Source organism: Athene cunicularia (genome assembly GCF_003259725.1).
Source record: "Athene cunicularia isolate RWA chromosome 9 unlocalized genomic scaffold, athCun1 chr9_part2, whole genome shotgun sequence".
Lineage (NCBI taxonomy): Eukaryota > Metazoa > Chordata > Aves > Strigiformes > Strigidae > Athene > Athene cunicularia.
Window position 1 is genome coordinate 3,137,708 of NW_020799111.1, and position 16,988 is coordinate 3,154,695.

Here is a 16,988-nt window from a genome sequence, read left to right on the forward strand (position 1 = left end):
TTCTTAATACTTTTAAAACTTGTGTCTAAGTGGGAAAATAATTGTAGGACTTTTGGAGATCTAGCATCTGAAAAGGTTTTGTAGCCAAGTTCTTGCTTCTCTTCTGATGAACTCCTTTCTCATCATTTTGCAGGTTTTGTAAAGAGCCAGGAAGGAGAAAATGAGGATGGGAATGAAGGGGAGCTTGTGGTAAAGTTCGTTGATGCACTGCCAAAGGTAAACTGGGACTATGTTTCCATGTCCGTATGGAAGAGAAACCTTCCACTTGCATTCCATAAGCAACATTACGTCTTTTGCTTATATAAACATCAGTTTCAGGAACATGGTCATGGTCTTGTTTACAGTCAAAAGGGACTGTAAGAATGCAGGATGGGCTTAAGCTAAACAGAGTATGTTATGAGCAAGAAAGGACTTTCTTGCCAGTATACTTTCATCTGTATCAGGAACTTTGCTGGCCTGATTATGTCACTCGGGAGCATGACCTTTTTTCTCACCTTTTTAGTGAACATAACTATGCTGACAAGTCCTTTGAGCAGGCTCTTTTTTTTTTTTTTTAGTTTTAGATAAAGACAAAACAGCCATGCTGGAGTTTCTTTGCCCTGTGAAACAAAGGTTCTTTTCTTGTTATTTTTGAGAAAAGTTGACTTAAGTATTTTTAACCTGTGTTAAAAAGACCATCAATGGCCAGAAGTAGTGTCTGCATGTCAGTGTCAAAGACAAGTCATATCCTTGATATTGGAGCTGTTCTCTATTTCCTGGCTCAGTAGGAGCTGGAAGAACTATCAGAGTTCTTGGATTTGGAGCAAATATGCATGTCAGCACCCTTCTGAATAGCCCAAAAGAACTGCTGACTTCAGAAAGAGTGCCTTACGCTGAGAGATTGGGGAAAGACTCTACAATAAGTGATTGTAACAACCACACAGATTATTGGGAACAGACTGTAATCAGAGACCAGATCAGTTCCTCCTAGAGCAATTTTCAGTCCAAACTGTAGGAAAAAACTGCAGGTTGGCCCAATGTGAGCGTTTGATTTGCAATATTCTGTTTGCTGTGCTGGGAGCAAGAGTGGGGGACTCTAAAAGTGTCTAGCCTTCTACCACAGATCTTCAAATATCATTGAAGAGGCTGATCCTGGGGATGACATGATATCATGGGACCATCCAGCTGAGTTTTGCTCATTTGGGACTGAGGCACAGGAAGAACTCTGTTCATGTAGACCACCTTATTGCATTGACCCACATTAACTTGTCTTTGCAGCTGACTCCAATTATTTCAGACCCAGAATACCTACTGGATCAACACATCCTGATCAGCATTAAGTCATCAGACAGTGATGAATCTTATGGTAAATGCTTCACTCTAAAGTTCTGGATGAGTCAAAATCTACTTAGATTTTTCCAAACTGCTGAAAGAGTGGGAGATAACAGAAGTAACTCTTATAGACTGAACAGCTATAACAGAAGTAACTCTTATAGACTGAACAGCTATGATGCTCTGACTTCTGATTTAGAACTCAATACATAGAAAAATACATTGTGGACAATATTTTGTGAGGTAATGGCGATTAGAAGAATATGAACTAGAGGAAACAATCTGTGTGATCTTTACCAGCCTTAAAAGAGCAGTGGCTTAAAAAGAAAGTATTTCACCGGAGTTAAATCAGGAGTCAGTCTGTTTAAATGGGTTTATTCAGAACATACAAATCCTGTTTCACTTGCACTTACTTGATGCATTTCTCCTGGCTACAGAAAAGTCATTGTCAGTGCTGCTTGCTTCCAAATTCTAACCAGCCAGAGACTGCAGTCCTTGTCCACAGAAGCTCTTTGCTGAAATCCCATTAACTGAAATGTCAGTCACAGGCTCACGTTTTCCTTACCAGTAATGGAAGCTCAGAACCCTGTAGTCACCTGCAGGTGTCTCCAGTGCCTAAATCCTTCACACGTATGTGAAGAAGTGAAATGAACGCCCCTGATTTCTCAAGAGATCTTACACTCCTTACTGTGATCCAAAGCAAATTCTCTCCAGTAATCTCAGCCCTGTCGGCATAGTGACAGTAGGTGACTGACATGAGAAAGAGATTTCAATGCTTTTTTTCTCAGTCCCAGGTTCATTGTCTCCTTGTCATCCTCCAGGGGAAGGCTGCATTGCCCTACGAATAGAAGCAACAGAATCCTTAGTTCCTATCCATACTGTGCTGACACACCATGGTGAGAAAACCGGGGTCTTCCAGGGTGAAATCAAGTTACAAACATCACAAGGAAAACAGAGAGAGAAACTATATGGTAAGGAACAAGATCATCTCTGCAATGCTCGCTCTAGAAAATATCCATCTCAAAAGATTTCTGATAACTGTCAAGGAATTGAAAATTATCCTTGCAATGCTTTTAGTCCCAAAGAGGCAAGAGCTTTTGATGCTGATTGCAAGATGTGAGTATCATTAGTTCTCAGGAGTATGCCTGTCCTCTTTCAGAAAGACACAGCTATTCCATTGGGGTTTTTCTTTTTCATCTTTCAGATAAATTCGGCAGACTGAGAGAGCCCCCTGTCTGTCACTGATACTGATTTTATTGAATGATGGTACCTTATTTCCACTTGCAGTGGCTATATGACAAGGTGCCAAAGCTCTCCCTGCCCCAGTCACCCTGGGGAACATCTGCAAAGAGCATGTGAGACTCTCAAGGAGCATTTCCCCAGCTAAAAGATCATGAACTTTCCTTATTTTCACCTTTCTACTGGTTGTTCTCTTTCAGAGTACAAAAGCAGCCTCACAACATTTACTGTCAATGGTAAAATGACTGTTTGGGGGAGCATCACCTTTGTATTTCAAGATACACACTTTTCCTATGTCAGCAAAATACAATATGTATTAGTGGGCAGTTGAAAACATAACAGCAACAACTGTTTAAAACTGCCTCACTGTCATTCTGATAGACAAAGAGAGACACCTTAATACAAGCAGTAAGACAGAAAACTTAGGGGATCAGACTCTGAAGCTGCCAAAACACTCTTTTACTCCTTTTCTTCAGATTTTGTCAAGATTGAACGTGATGAAATCGCTGGGCAGAAACCAAAGAACATCAGCAACTTAGAGCCTAGCAAAGACTGGGATCAGACTAACAGGTAAGGGGCAAGAGGGTAAGTCACTTACAGAAAACTAGTCGGCTCAGTAAATGCAACACTGGGCTTGCTGTGGGAGCAGTATTAATAGGCATGTTGAGCACTGGGAAGCTGCCTTTGTGACTCTCTCATCAGTTTTGGTCAGTGCTTCTGTGCCCAAAGCTTCAAAAGCTGAGAATGCATTAGTCAGACTGGGTCCTTGAACCCCACTTAAAAAGGGCCCTTTTATTTCCAACAGAAAGTCAAAATCTACTCATCTGGTGGCCAGAGAGGCAGCAGCCATTGCTCGCTATTGGGGGAGTGCTTCCTCTTCTCCAGACAACCCAGGAAAGGAGGATATGTTACGGTAATCATATTGCTTTACCTCTGCCAGCTTGGGGTGGGAAGCTATGCTCAAACTGCCTCTCTTCTCCTTTCCAAGAGTCATAGGATGCTTCTGGGTAAGGCTATCCTTTCACTCTAGTTCCACAGGTGCACTTCTTCTCAGGCAGCTTCCTGCTTTCTGCCTGCCAGTCTATATGGGTACACCTCAAAAGGCCAAATGTCTCTCCTGTTCCCTATGCTGCACAATGCTGCCTGGTGCTGTGATCTGCCTCTTGCTTGGAGCTGTCCTGCTGCAGCTGTCAGCTGAAATGCTGGGCTCAGAAACCTGTAAAAGCCTCTCTGTGTGGCTGCAGAAGCTGAGTGCTCTCTGCAGCCTGGAAATGGAAGCATCTACCACATCCAGAGGAATTATTTGGGGCTGGGGGAGATGGCCCTGACTCAGGTGCTTCCTCTCCAGTGACCCAGGGGAAGGAGGTGCTAACATGACTCCCACTTACTCTCTGATTCTGAAATAACAGTGAGGGGAAAAAAAAAAAAAAGTAGGTGGTATTGAATCTAAGCAGTCAGTGGGCACTAACTCCTTTGTAGCTGGCAGGGCAACAAAAAAATAAATGTATTTGTGCATGTATCTTCCTAACAATATTTCTTCTCTTCAGCAGCTCTACTCCCACAGACATCAGCAACCCCAACTACCTGGGGATGGCTGCTTTCTCTCAGCAACCCTCTGCAAACAGCCAGCTTAAGCAGATACCTTCACCAGACCAGTCACCCTCTCTCTGGAGCTACGAGCAGCAGCCCAAAGAGACTACCTCCATAATGGGACAGAGTCAGTCATCCTCCACATCACCCTCCTTGTCACCTCTGTCTCCAAAAACATCCCTCCAGCCTACAGTAAACAGAAGCATTTGTAGTCGGAGTCAAGAGTACCTGTGAGTCTTTGAGTTTTGCACTAGAGCTAGTCCCCTCTCTCCTGTCATTCTGCACAGTCACTGTTTCATTATCTGTATGTATGGTCCAAGGTGCAGCATACTCTTTTGGTCTTTTATCTGTAAAATTAGAAAAAAATAAGTGAAGGTCACACATGCAGGCATCACCACATACTCAAAGAAGACTAGTACAGTAGTTTCTCAGACTTTTGTGAAAGGAAAGCCACAAATATATGTTTAATTCTCTACCAAGAGAAGAGGACTAGAGTTGACTGTAGGAACAAAGAAGAAAAGGGAGTGTGACATAGGCCTTTCCACTGAATGGGAAGAAAAGCTCCTTCACATATTGTATGTGAAGTACTTTAACTGAATTTCTACCTACACTTCTATACAAACATCCAGCTTTCTATAGAAGTTATCATCCATGTGATGCATCTATCACAAGTCTTGATGCAGAATTTCCATCCAGCAATTGAAAATATCCCATCCCTACTCAACTTAGTAAAGTGATGAGGCTACTTCACCCCAGTGCGTGTACACAATCAGTGTCCTCCTTCCAGACCTCTTTTTCATAGCGACAGCTGCTTTCTGAGTCTAGGTTAGAGTTCACTGGTAAATGTATGTGCCACTCGGTAAACCAGAACTTGCAGAAAAGAAGTCAGAGCTGCAAGGAGTGCCTCAATCTGTTATGTACCTGACAACACTTCACCGTGCTCTCAGCTCTTTGCTCCTACATGTACTGAGTTCCAGAAAATAACCTGAAGCAAGGAACACAACTGATTTGAAGATATCCAAAGAACATGTGCTACTCAGCCCTATTTCACTCTGTTCAGTGATATTGTTGCTGGTTTTTTAAGTATTGTGGCAGTTCTCCAGATGAAAGCCTTGCCAAATCAGGTCGAGACACACAAAACCCACAAAACCTCCCGTGTCCCATTGTACAGCTGTGCTGTTATTCCAATCTGAGCCTCAATTCAAAGGGCTCAGCTGTGAACACCCAGTGACTGTCTCACCCTAGAGTATATAGCTATTACTTACATATTATGCATTTGGGTGCATTAAGGAGTTTTATACCTTCCCTAGGAATACTGTGTGGCATTGGTAGCAAGAGGAGATTGACCTGGTTGTAAAATGCTATAGTGTGATGCTAACTGTCCAGACAGCCATTTCAATCCTCTCTGCCATATCTGAGGATTCTTATTAATATTTAAATTCAGATTTGTGCATGTCACACAGCCATCAAAGCACTTGGCACAGTTTGGCTCAGTAGCTTAACTCTGTTTAAAGAGAAGCCAAGTATCACTCTGACAAGACTGTAGTCCAGCAGGGAGTTTATACAGGACCATGCACATCTGCTCTCAGCTGTATGTTAATAATGATTAAACAAAGTAAAAACAACGAACAATTCTGTTCTCCTCCCCGCCTGAGTTTAATCATTATCCTGTTACCCATTTGTACAGTCAGTTTAATTTTTTCATGCTCATTTCCTATTCATTTTCTTTTTAAATCAATCAATGTCTCTGCCTGCTCCTTACAAGTCTCCTTTTTACACTGCTTTGATGACTGTAGGCCACCTGAACTGGGGAAAACCACAGCAGAGCCTTTGCTTCAGGAGGAGGGACAGCAAAAGCCAGAGATGTTTGAGAACCCACTGTATGGCTCTATGAGCTCTAAAGGCAAGGTGACATCAAAGAAAGAGCAGGACTACCCTAAGGCCTTGCGAAAAGAGCAGCCGCCACTGCCTGATCAGAGCTGTCATCTCCCAAAGTCACAGGAGCCCGAGTGCAGCAAGACCTCTGGCAAACAACCATCACCACCTTTCTTGGTCCCCACACAGCGATTTCGGTCCTATACCTGCTCTGGCCAATCTGAAGAAAGGATTGCAGGTGAAAAGACTCAAGGCAAACCAAAGATGACTACACCATTAGAGAACTCGGCACCGCTCAAAAAAGTAGTCAAGCCATCGAGGTCTGAGGTCAGCCCAAGCATGCAGGGACAGCAGAACAAGCCACCCCTCCCCTCGAAGAGCCGGGCAGTGCTGGACATGCAGAACTCCAAGGGCCGAGACTATCGGGATAGTTCAGAGTTGCCACACTCTGGGAAACATCGGACAGAAGAGGGACCAGTCAGCAGGACTACTACACCGGTGTGTTACTTGTGGGAATAAGGCAGGGTGGAAGTTTTATTAGAGGGTGGTGTCACAGCAGAAGACTATTAGAGTAGTACTGGCTTAATCACTGGGCCCTCACTCTCTGTTCTCTACCAAAGCCCAGAGCACTGTCCCACAAACCGAACGGGCTGGCAGAACAGGGGATGCAGGGCAGTATATTAAAGCAATATTGCTGCAGAAAATGTCATGTTGTGAAACCACAGCTTTAGTTTTACATTAAGTTTTAATTTCTTCCGGACTGTTTAAGCTTGATGGCCAGAAGAGGAATGCAAATAGTCGCTTGCTTGCTATTGCTTGTTTGGTGCATATCGCATTGTTTCTGAGAATCGGCTGACAATTCCAGGCTTGGCCTGACAGCACAAATCTACAGTATTGGTTAATAGATTTGCTTTGCTGTAATTAATAAAAAGATGTTTAAAAGTAGTTATCTATGGGAAACACTTAGCAACTTAAAACAGTAGTGTCTAAAATCATTACTGAACCCTCTACAGAAATAATCACGTCTACTTTTCTGGGTGGGATTTTTGTTGATTTTTTTCCCAGAGCATCACAAGCTGGATGAGGAGTACGGGAGGTATTAGTAAATCGGTTTGGGAGAAAAAGAGAGCCAACTAGAGCAAGCTGTAGGGATTTTTTTCCTTCTCCATTAAAACTTTTTAGAATTGACAATAGACGAACTGATGTCTTCTCTTGTCTCTACAGTGAAAACAACATGGCAGATGGCACCTTAGGAGGAATCCTGATGGGAAGATGGAGACTACTGCTTTGTTCACACTGATGTCCTCTGGTCTGGTTCTAAAAAGACCAGGGATTTTTGTCTTTGAGGGTGTATCCCTCTCTATGATTATGAAAATGTTCTAGCTGAGAAGTTTATCCTATGTTGCTCAGACCAAGAGGAGCCAGGATCACAATACCAAATGCAAGTTAGCCTTTTGTAGTGTCACTTTGGTACTTCTATTAAGAGGCAGGTGGTTAAATACATGCATTAGTAAATATTTTGTAAAAGAGGAAGGTACGGTGTAAGGACTAGGAGATGGAAGGGGTGTATTTAAAGAACCCTCTTTCTACAAAAGCAAAATTTTAATTTTGTGTTACAGAATTCCTCTTGAAGAGCGATATGTAAAAGAAAGCATTTTGAAAGCGGTACAGCTCCAGAAGCATGTCCTATCCATGGAGCAAGGAGTTAAGGGAGGGTAGGAAAAGAGATTGAATAGCAGATACTGATGAATGTCACACTGTCAAGGGAGCCAGCTTTGCCTTTAGTGAGCTCCCAGGCTGCATACATGCATTATTCATGCAGAGTGTGAGGGCTGGCCCTTGGCACTGTAGCTCTTTTGTTATCTAGCAGGTAATGCTTTTGTACCCCTAACAAACAAAGGGAGATATCAGAACTACATGTAGAAATGGGAGAATAGGCAGGGTCCATCGGCAGCCTAGGACTATAGCTGCCTGAAGGGATGGACAGCGGTCATTCCAGCTTGTCTTACAGGAAGCACTCTGCTTTTGAAGGACACTGGCCGGCTGGTTTTGTAGCATTCTTAATACATTAATGCTGACCTTACTGTACACTTTTGTTCATTGACTGAGAATGAATAATGTTAACATACTTGTAATTTCTGTTATAATCCTTTTAAGTATTAATGCTGTGGTTACAATTAGGCTATGCCTGTTTGTGACTTAATTGTTGCTATTGTTTCCATGTTGATTACTTAAAAATAATAAAATATTCACCTTTCTGATCATTTGTTACTGAAAATTCAGAACTGCCTGCCACAGCTTTAGTTGGGTGTTACACCAGCCTGCTCGCTGACAGTAGTCCCTGCCCAGAAGAAACACCAAAGGCACTGAGGAGTGCAGGGAAGATGCCACTGTGATATTGCAGCTGAGGATGTCTTTGTCTGTGTGCACAGACCCTTTGTGGATACACCCAGTTTAAAAATTCTAGCACCTGTTAGCAGGTACAGTTACTAATTGTATGAGTATAGAAAATGTACAGTAATTTTACTGAAGCAGAAGAGGACAAGCATAGGCTTGTGAGAATGTGTGGAAGAGGACAATCTGTAAGGTAGAAATCTTTTAAATAGAGAGGTTTTTCTGCCATGCAGATTGGGCTTTCAAGGCATCAGTGCTGAAACACCTGGCTTTCTAACCTACAAGTCAGCCAGACAGATCATGAGTTGACATTCCTTTTACTTTATTCAACAGAATCCCCTCTGTGTAATCCCCATAATTCAACAGCTTTGGTTATTTCCCTGGCCTTGGGGAGCATTTCTCTTTTCTACTCCAGATTCCAGAAGAACTTGTATGGGTATAGAGTAAAACCTACTTGGCCCAGGTGAACTTTCTGGCCAATGTGGAGAGTTAGATCAGTTCCTACTAATTCTATGGTGTGTTCATGTATGTTTGGAGATGGAAATGTGACAGGCTTTCTACAGACAGTTTTAACTTCTCAATAACGAGACAGGCTCAGATTTTTTGTGATGCTAGTGTTTATCCACTGACTTCCTAAGCTGTAGAAAAGAAAGTATATTCCCCAAAGGTTGCAAAAATAAAAGCTTGATATAAAGCAAGGATAGCTTCTTGCGAAAAATATTCTCTTATTTGGGAATACTGCTTAAATTTGGCCCAGATATACAGGTGAGCAGAATTTGAGAACACTGGACTTACTAAGGCATAATATAACATCCAGATACTTGATTTGGCCTGTCCTTTAGAAAGGCATATTGCTGGGGGAGAAGAAAAACTCTCTGCCAAGTTTCCAGAAGAAAAAAATACATTACTATTCCCATGCTAAAAATGCATTACGTACCCAGCTCAAGAGCTGGCTATGAATTATCACTCTGTGGCTCCAAAGAGAGTCTGAGTTAGTCTCTATGACAGGAAAGATGGCAAATGCCACCACACTTTTTGCAAGTGGAAAAATGTTCACAAGGAGTCTCTGTAAAGAGCTTTCTGAGGCCTCTACAGAAGAGAGTTCTCAGATGAGCAGCTTAGACATAGAGTGGTAAGAGATGGGCTGGTGCAAAAAAATAGTGGGACACTGTGCAATACTTGTCTTTATAGTAAGACCAGCTGTATCTTGAGATGGTAGAGTTGATAAGGCCAACTGTGAGACCTTGTCAGATGTGAATATTAGAAAACTGCATTTAACAAATAAGTCTTGTGATTATATTTGTTTTGTTTCAGTATTATTTCTGTCACAAAGCCTTTAATATGATCTCTACTGGTTTTACTGCCTGTGTCATGAACCATATGATACCAGGACTGAACACAAGATGCTTCTCTCTCGTTTGTCCCTGGGCACATTTTTCTGCAGTCTCTGTTATTGCCCAATTAAGTTAGTATAGGCAATATGAATAGAAGACGCAAAGTGAAGGATATGAATTATCCAAAAATTGACAGATTTCCCCCAGATGTAGTACCTATCCATAACCTTCTGGTGTCCTTTAAGTTCTTAAAATAGCTGCAGTCTTAGTGCACTTATTTCCATGGAGACCCAGCTGACAAAAACACTGTAAGATCCCAGCTACAGGATGTAATGTTGTAGAACACAGTAACTTTTTAAAATGCTGTTTTCTGTCTGCATATGATGCATCTAATGCAAGCTTACTTGTCCTCTCCACTGTAAAACTACCACAAGGCACTGCTAAAGCTTTTTGTAAAATGTTGTGGTGGGCTATATATTTCCTTCCTCATAAAGGTAGGGTCTTACAGAAAATAGCTCAAGGATGAGAGAAAATAGAAGGAAAAAAAGCAAATGAGGATAAGTTAGTCACTCCAAAACAGCAAGGGGTTAATTTTGATGTTGTCAGAATGATGTTGCTTTGACCTCTAGTCTGCACTTTTTCTATACAGCTTAAAAACTAATCATTTAGTCACCATCTATTTTTAAAATGGAAGTTTATCTGAAATCTTTATCACATTTTACTGTTGTCCTTGTGATAGCACAATTAAATTATCCCATATTGTGACTGAAGGGATATATTGTTCAAAAATTAATTGATCCCTCCTGCCCCCAACTAAGCTCCTAATTTTTATAACATTTTCAAGGCTCAGACATTTGTGTATGATTGAACTGTGGGTGTCAGAACTAGCTAACTGACCAAGGTGACCTAGAGCAGTTCCCAGAGATCTACTAACCAATGGCCCCAGATGGCAACAGATTGGTTGGAAATGCACAATATCCAAATACTTTTTTTTTTTTCCCCTAATCTCTGCCTGACAGAAACCACACTTTTCCCTCTAGGACATTTGCTAAAGACACTCCATCCCCACCCTTATTTGTTGTATGGCTTGATGATAACATAAATCAGAGATGCAGCAGGTAGACTGTGCTTTAGGAAAGTTTAGGTGATGGCTGAAGGCTTCTTCTGATCTGCAGTAACATGCGATAGTTTGGTATCATGACACACATCAGCTGCAGCTGCGTGATGCTTTTTTGTTGAGGTTGAAGTATTTAAAGAAGGAGTCAGTGACTCTCCCTATTTTCTGTGCACAGCTGAAGCAAAAGCTGAGTACAGCTGGAACTGTCTCTCACATAGCTGCTCACATCTGCCATCTAAGAGGTGCTGCAGTCACCAGTGCATTCCTGCAAGCACCTATGGAGGGGCTCATTCTGCAAGTGCTACAGGAGCCAAGTAGTCATTTCAACATGCCAAATTTCCCTTGTGTAGAAAAGGTGTTAGCTGTAGAGGTACAAGATGTTCCTTCTCTATATATAAGCAAACATCAGGTTTATATTCACATGAATATGAAAAGATCTCCTTTCTAATTCCACAATGTATGCATGATGTTGTTACAAATGTGGCTCTTAATAAGAAGTATTTTAGGATTGCATTTGTGTTAAAACTTCAGAAGTCTCAAAAATTCTTTCAGAGTTGAATCCCAGCTTGTTGAGAGATTTCTTTTTACCTACTGTAATTTGCCATATTTTTTCTGATGCATAATGAGATAATGCTTTATCTCATTATGCATCACCAAATTTCCCTGAACTTAAGTTCTCAGTTCATTACCATTATCCTGTTTTATTATTTACAGATCATCTTTGGGGGTTGGACTAGACGATCTCCTACTCAGCCTCAAGTATTCTTTGCTTCTGTGATTATATTTAAATGAAACCATTCTGTGCCAGGGATGGTAATCTACTCCACATTACAATTATTATTAACACTTGATTGCTTTTTTTCCAAGGTCTGGACTAGATTACATACAGAATAAATTAATCTCTGATAGCATAAAGCATTAGATTGTATCATTACTAATAGAGATAAAGATGGCACACAACAGGTTAGTAAATGTTGGACTCAGGAAGGAACGAATTAATGGGAATGGGAATGGAGACAGGGTCCAGCAACAAGCAGGAAGGTTGCAGAAAAGCAAGTAGAAACGTTGTGGAATGAAAGAATCCAGCAGAAGGGAGGTGGGTAAAAGCCATCTCCAATAGAAACAGCTTGACGCAGAGAAGGAAAGACAGCAAAGAAATTGGAAATGAAACAAGAGATCTTTGCAATAGAATGAAAAGTTAGCACTGAAATTATGTCTGCTCCGTACTTTATAGCAATTTGCATCTTCACAATTATAGCTTGTAAGCAGAAAGAAAACGACCAAATGAGGGAAATGCTCCCTCTTTTGAAATGTAAACTCAAAGATCCAAAACAAAGCCTAATTTGAAAGTGGAGCTTTGAATTTAACTTAGCCCTTGGGAAGGACACTGGTGATCAGCATTTTCCCAGAAAATGAACATTTGTGGTTCTAAATCAGAAAGCAGTAAAAGAAGTAACTGAATCTGAGCACCAAGCTTCAGTCTGACCTTGCAGTGGGTCTAAAGGGAAATGTCACATCAGAAACATTTCCACTCACCTTTGAGCAAGAATCTGTTTCATCACTTGTGTATCAATCACAACAAGGCTTTCTCAGCACAGAATCTCTGAAAAACTAGGCTGGAATGGACTCTGAAGAGACTCATGCAATCCATTCATCATACCAGCAAAAGGTAAATCACAGCATTCTTCTCAGAGGAATGTTTTTAACTGGCCTTATACACCTCCAGCATGGGAGTTTCTCATCTTCCTCAAGCAGTCTGTTTCAGAGCTTCAGTAGCCTTACCAGCCCTTCCTCATCTCCAGTGGGCATTTTTTTGGTGGACCTTAAGCACTTTTAGTCTAGTCCTGTCCCCCACAAACAAGGTTATTGTCTTAATTTTCTGACACACCATATTTACATACTGTTCTCATGCTTCCCATCAGCATTCTTGTCTTCAGAGTAAACAATCCTGACTGCCCAAATCTTTCCTCTGGGTCAATTCTTCTATATAGATCAGTCATCTCTGCCAGGCTACTTCAACACTCTCGATTTTTCTCGAAGTGTGCTGGCTAAGTCTCCAGTAGAAGCCTTGCTCTTGACAAGTGGAGGCGAAGGCTCATTTCATGTCACTTGCTGACAACAGCCCTGTTTATCTCTGAGATGAGGTTTGCCTTTTTTGTGACAGTATGCTGATGCTGACTTGTGTTCAGCTGGTGAACCAATACAAACACTAGGTCCTTTCCTACAGATCTTTCTGCATTTGCATGGCTCAGTTCCTCCTGCTTGAGGTAGCACCTTGCATTTATCACTGCTGAACAGCATCCTGTTTGTCAAGAGAATTTGGAACTCTAAACCTGCTCTCTGACATACTTGCAGTCTTCAGCCTGCAGCATCTGCATGGGAAACTGCAGCTGCTGCAGGTGTTAGCTTGCCATCAGAAAAAGAAATGGATTCAGAAGCATGACAGAGATCTCACAAAATGAGCAGCACCTTCCAAGAGTGCCGAAGTTACACAACGGGCAGGCACAAACACTCTTTGTGAAATCCCTTTCAAACATGGACTGTAGCATATAGCTTTTGTTTTTAGTGGCGCTTTTCTGACTGACTTAATGCAGTGTTGGACTACATTTAGATATTGCTTCTTCTCCATCTCCCTGTACATTTGTAAATAATTAAATACAAACTGTTGTAATCTGGGGGTAAGATTCTACCTCTAGAAGGACATTATGCCCCACATGGTGGAGGGCTTAACCTCACCAGCTAGATGCACAGACTGCACCAGCTTGTGTACTAGGAAAGCTGGTGAAGATGTGGCATGGCCCCACATATAGTCACACCTGGGTGCAGAAGGAAGTTGTCCCAGTGTTTTTTCTTTTTATCCATGAGTCTGTGACCAGTACAGTGCACATATGACTGTTCTGCCCGGCTCCACTAGGAACCTCTCTAACAGACACTTAATGTCTGGGCTATCACCTGGTTAAGAACTGCCCCTCATGGCAGGTAGATCAATAAAATATTTTGATATTAGCCTTTTCTGTGTCTTTACACAATCTTTCATGCTTGGTGCAAATATCTCCTCCTTTGCAGCTGCTAATATCTGAAATCACCTCCCTGTGTTTCCCTCTACTTGTATCTGCTGAAGAGGGTTTTTTCTCCTTTGCCTTTTTCCCCAGATGCACAATGACCAAAACCACAATAAGTTTTCTGTGGGAAGCAAAGTTTCAACCTCTATGGATGTAGAATACAACATACTCTCACTGGAGGTATAGATTTTACTTTTTCACTGCGGTATGAGTTTTCTGAAAATCATTAATTTGTTAGCTGTCTTAAGTTTTTATTCCTGAATTAGACTGTTGAATGAATTGGCAGATTTTAATGATGGTGGTAGCAGAAAGACACTTCAAGTGGAGAAAGAAGACACTTTCTCAATGAGCTGTTTTATCTCATGTTCTTGTGACGCTTGTTGATATAAAAGGAGAGCAAGATGACAGATGATGACATGGAGCAGGCATGTGTTATTGGAAAGACTGCCAGAAGCTCAAGATGAATTTAAGAAGAAAAAGAAACTTTGTATTGGAGTGGAAAAAGTATTGCTAGCAGATATTGGAAAAAACACTAATCAGGATGCCCTGCCCACTATGGAAATCATAGATTACAGAAAATAGTGTGATTTGTCTAAGACTCAAACATATACAGATGACAACTAATTGAAATCCTTCCCTTGGAACAGTCTAGCAGTTATTGTAAACAGTGAAGCATATACAGTGTTTCCAGTAATTTATCTAATGCTTGAGGACACTTTTTTTTCCGTGCCATTTCTCCTCACACTGATAGTTTTTCCTGCCATGCTGAAAGAAATAGTGGACAATTATCTTCTCTCCCAGTTTTAGTGAGAAAAGCCTACTCTCAAAAATAAGCTGAACGATTTTTGTTTGGAGAGGCTGAAGGAAAGCAAGTGGTTGGCAATTTAAAGGTAGAGAGGGACTTTGGGGCTGATTATACATTAAGGCCAACATAAAAGCCTCAGGAGAGGAATAACTGAGTCTGATCCCTGTATTGCTGTATTTTTGTCTTTTCCCTTTTTCTCATGCTTCATCTTTGGTTTCCTCTTTCTCTGCAGAGGATTAAGATGTAGAGCAGAAGATTTGAAAGGATGAATTTCTCTCAGCACTGCCCTTCAGGAGTTCAGTAACTATATCTGTAGAGTTAGGACTTAAGCTGACAGTTACAAGTAATTTTACATTTTTAAACATCTAATTTGATTTTATGATGTATAAGCAGAAAAAACTAGACTGTGTGCTTACACTTGGCCAAATTAGTTTTGTAGAGAACATGCATAACGTTGTCTATTGTATGCTTGTAAGACAGAGCTGTGCATGAACTATTATTAACTCAGCCAGCAGCACTCTCTCCTCCAGTGTAATAATCTAGTGAATCATCTATTTTATTCTGTTACAATTTAATAATTGCATCTTCATTCATTTATTTAAAAGAAAAACAAAACAATTTAGGTTGTCCAAGACAAAAAAGCTTTATGAGTCCTGCCCAGTTTCAAATTAAATTACAAAAATATGGTTACCTAACACATTATTTAAGAAGTTAAGCAGTTAAAAGTAAAGCACTGAAGCAAGGCATTATGGATTTTCACATTTCCCAGAGAAAGAGTTTCTTGGTGATGCTGGACAGGATATGCTAGTGCAGTGAAGGCTGCCCTTGTAGTTTATGCTGTGTTCCAAATAATTTTTCCAAGTAATCCTATCTAAAACCCCCCAAACTGCACTTCATTTCATCACCACCCTCTTTGAACAGCGGTGTAACTCAGTAAAGCTTCATAACCGACTCTCTGTATGCTCTGCTGGAACTGGAGGTTCTCCTGGGTGGAGATTTAGGGAAAAGAGGACAAAATGCATCCAAAAAATAATACTGCAGGTCTCTATTTTGGGTGATGTGGTACATCATCCTTCTGCTAGCTGTATAGTTTTTAGTAACTATTTAATGTTCATTCACAGCAATAATCTTCCTTTAAAAATAAAAGGCAAAGGCATGAACATTAGACTCATAGGCTGGTAAGCCAGCACATGCCCTCAGTGCCACAGGTGCACCAGTCATTTACTTCACCAAAGCCCCATCAAAGCGTCACGTAGCTCTTGGCTCTGCTAGGTGATGTAATAGCAAACGCTTTCATTATTCTTTTAGGGAAGTTATTTATGTATGAGTCATGCTTTCTGAAACTGTGTCCTTTAATCCCCCCTTCTAGAAATCTGAAGTATCAGAAGATCCTGAAGTAAACCTCTGGCACTCTCTGCACTCCAGTCACTGGAAAAGGTAAAAGTTGTGTTTCTTTGAGAAGACTTGAATTCCCAGATTCATCCCATCAGACGTACAGGTGAGGAAGGGAAGCTATGCAGGTTCAAGGAGCAAGCCAGGATTTCTTCCAGATGGGTGACCTCGGTTAGGACCATGCTTTCAGGGCTTCAGACGTTCACCCGCTTCCTTTTGGTTCAGCTCAGAGAGACCGAGTGTTTCATATCTAAAGAATCCCACTCCCGGTCCCGGCCCAAAGCCACAGGCAACCTTGTCCGCGCTGGGAGCAGCCCCGGCCACGGGGGAGAGAGGCTCTTGGTGTTTCCCCAGAGCAGGTGCTACCGGCCGCCGGGAAGGGCAGGAGCGGGGCAGCCCTAGGCCGGACACTGGTGCGCATCTCGCTAAGCGCAGCTGTCGGTACTTATTTCGACAGGCATAGCAGAGCCCGTTCTCTCCCGCAGAGACAGCCTAGCACCGCGAAGATTTCTCTTTGTCCCCCCCACCCCGCGGTCACTCCCTACAGCAGCCACCACGGCCTGAGAGGTGTCCTCGGCTGCGCGCAGGCGCCTGTGGCGGGGTGGGTAGCGCCCTCTTAAGATGGCGGCACGGGGTGGATGGCGGAGCTCGCCGCTCTCAAGATGGCGGCAGCGCGCGGATGCGCTTCCGGTAGGGGCTACAAGATGGCGTGGCGTGAGGCCCCCTCGCCTCTGAAGGGGGTCTGCCCGCCCGGTGGTGGAGGCCGACCCCGCGCTCGCACTGTGATCTCGCCGCGGCGCTGCCCGGCACCGAGGACGAGGGTGGTGAGGCCAGCGGCAGCGGAGGCGGGCGAGAGGGCGGCGCCAGGC

General features: G+C 42.3%; 1 protein-coding gene across 2 annotated transcripts in view; it reads left to right on the forward strand.

Annotated features, from left to right (window-relative positions):
- Window positions 1-8,270, forward strand: part of INPP5D (inositol polyphosphate-5-phosphatase D) — a 57,354-nt gene extending 49,084 nt beyond the window's left edge. Inside the window, exons 22-29 of one of the 2 annotated variants that reach the window (XM_026855457.1) lie at window positions 134-216; window positions 1,258-1,345; window positions 2,133-2,282; window positions 3,027-3,120; window positions 3,356-3,463; window positions 4,098-4,370; window positions 5,937-6,513; window positions 7,240-8,270. In XM_026855457.1, coding sequence (XP_026711258.1) covers window positions 134-216; window positions 1,258-1,345; window positions 2,133-2,282; window positions 3,027-3,120; window positions 3,356-3,463; window positions 4,098-4,370; window positions 5,937-6,513; window positions 7,240-7,242 — 1,376 coding nt within the window. In that variant the 3' untranslated portion in view covers window positions 7,243-8,270. Of the gene's footprint in view, window positions 1-133; window positions 217-1,257; window positions 1,346-2,132; window positions 2,283-3,026; window positions 3,121-3,355; window positions 3,464-4,097; window positions 4,371-5,936; window positions 6,535-7,239 lie in introns of those variants that run through there. The other variant, XM_026855456.1, reaches the window with a different exon arrangement.
- Window positions 8,271-16,988: the final 8,718 nt, after the last annotated feature.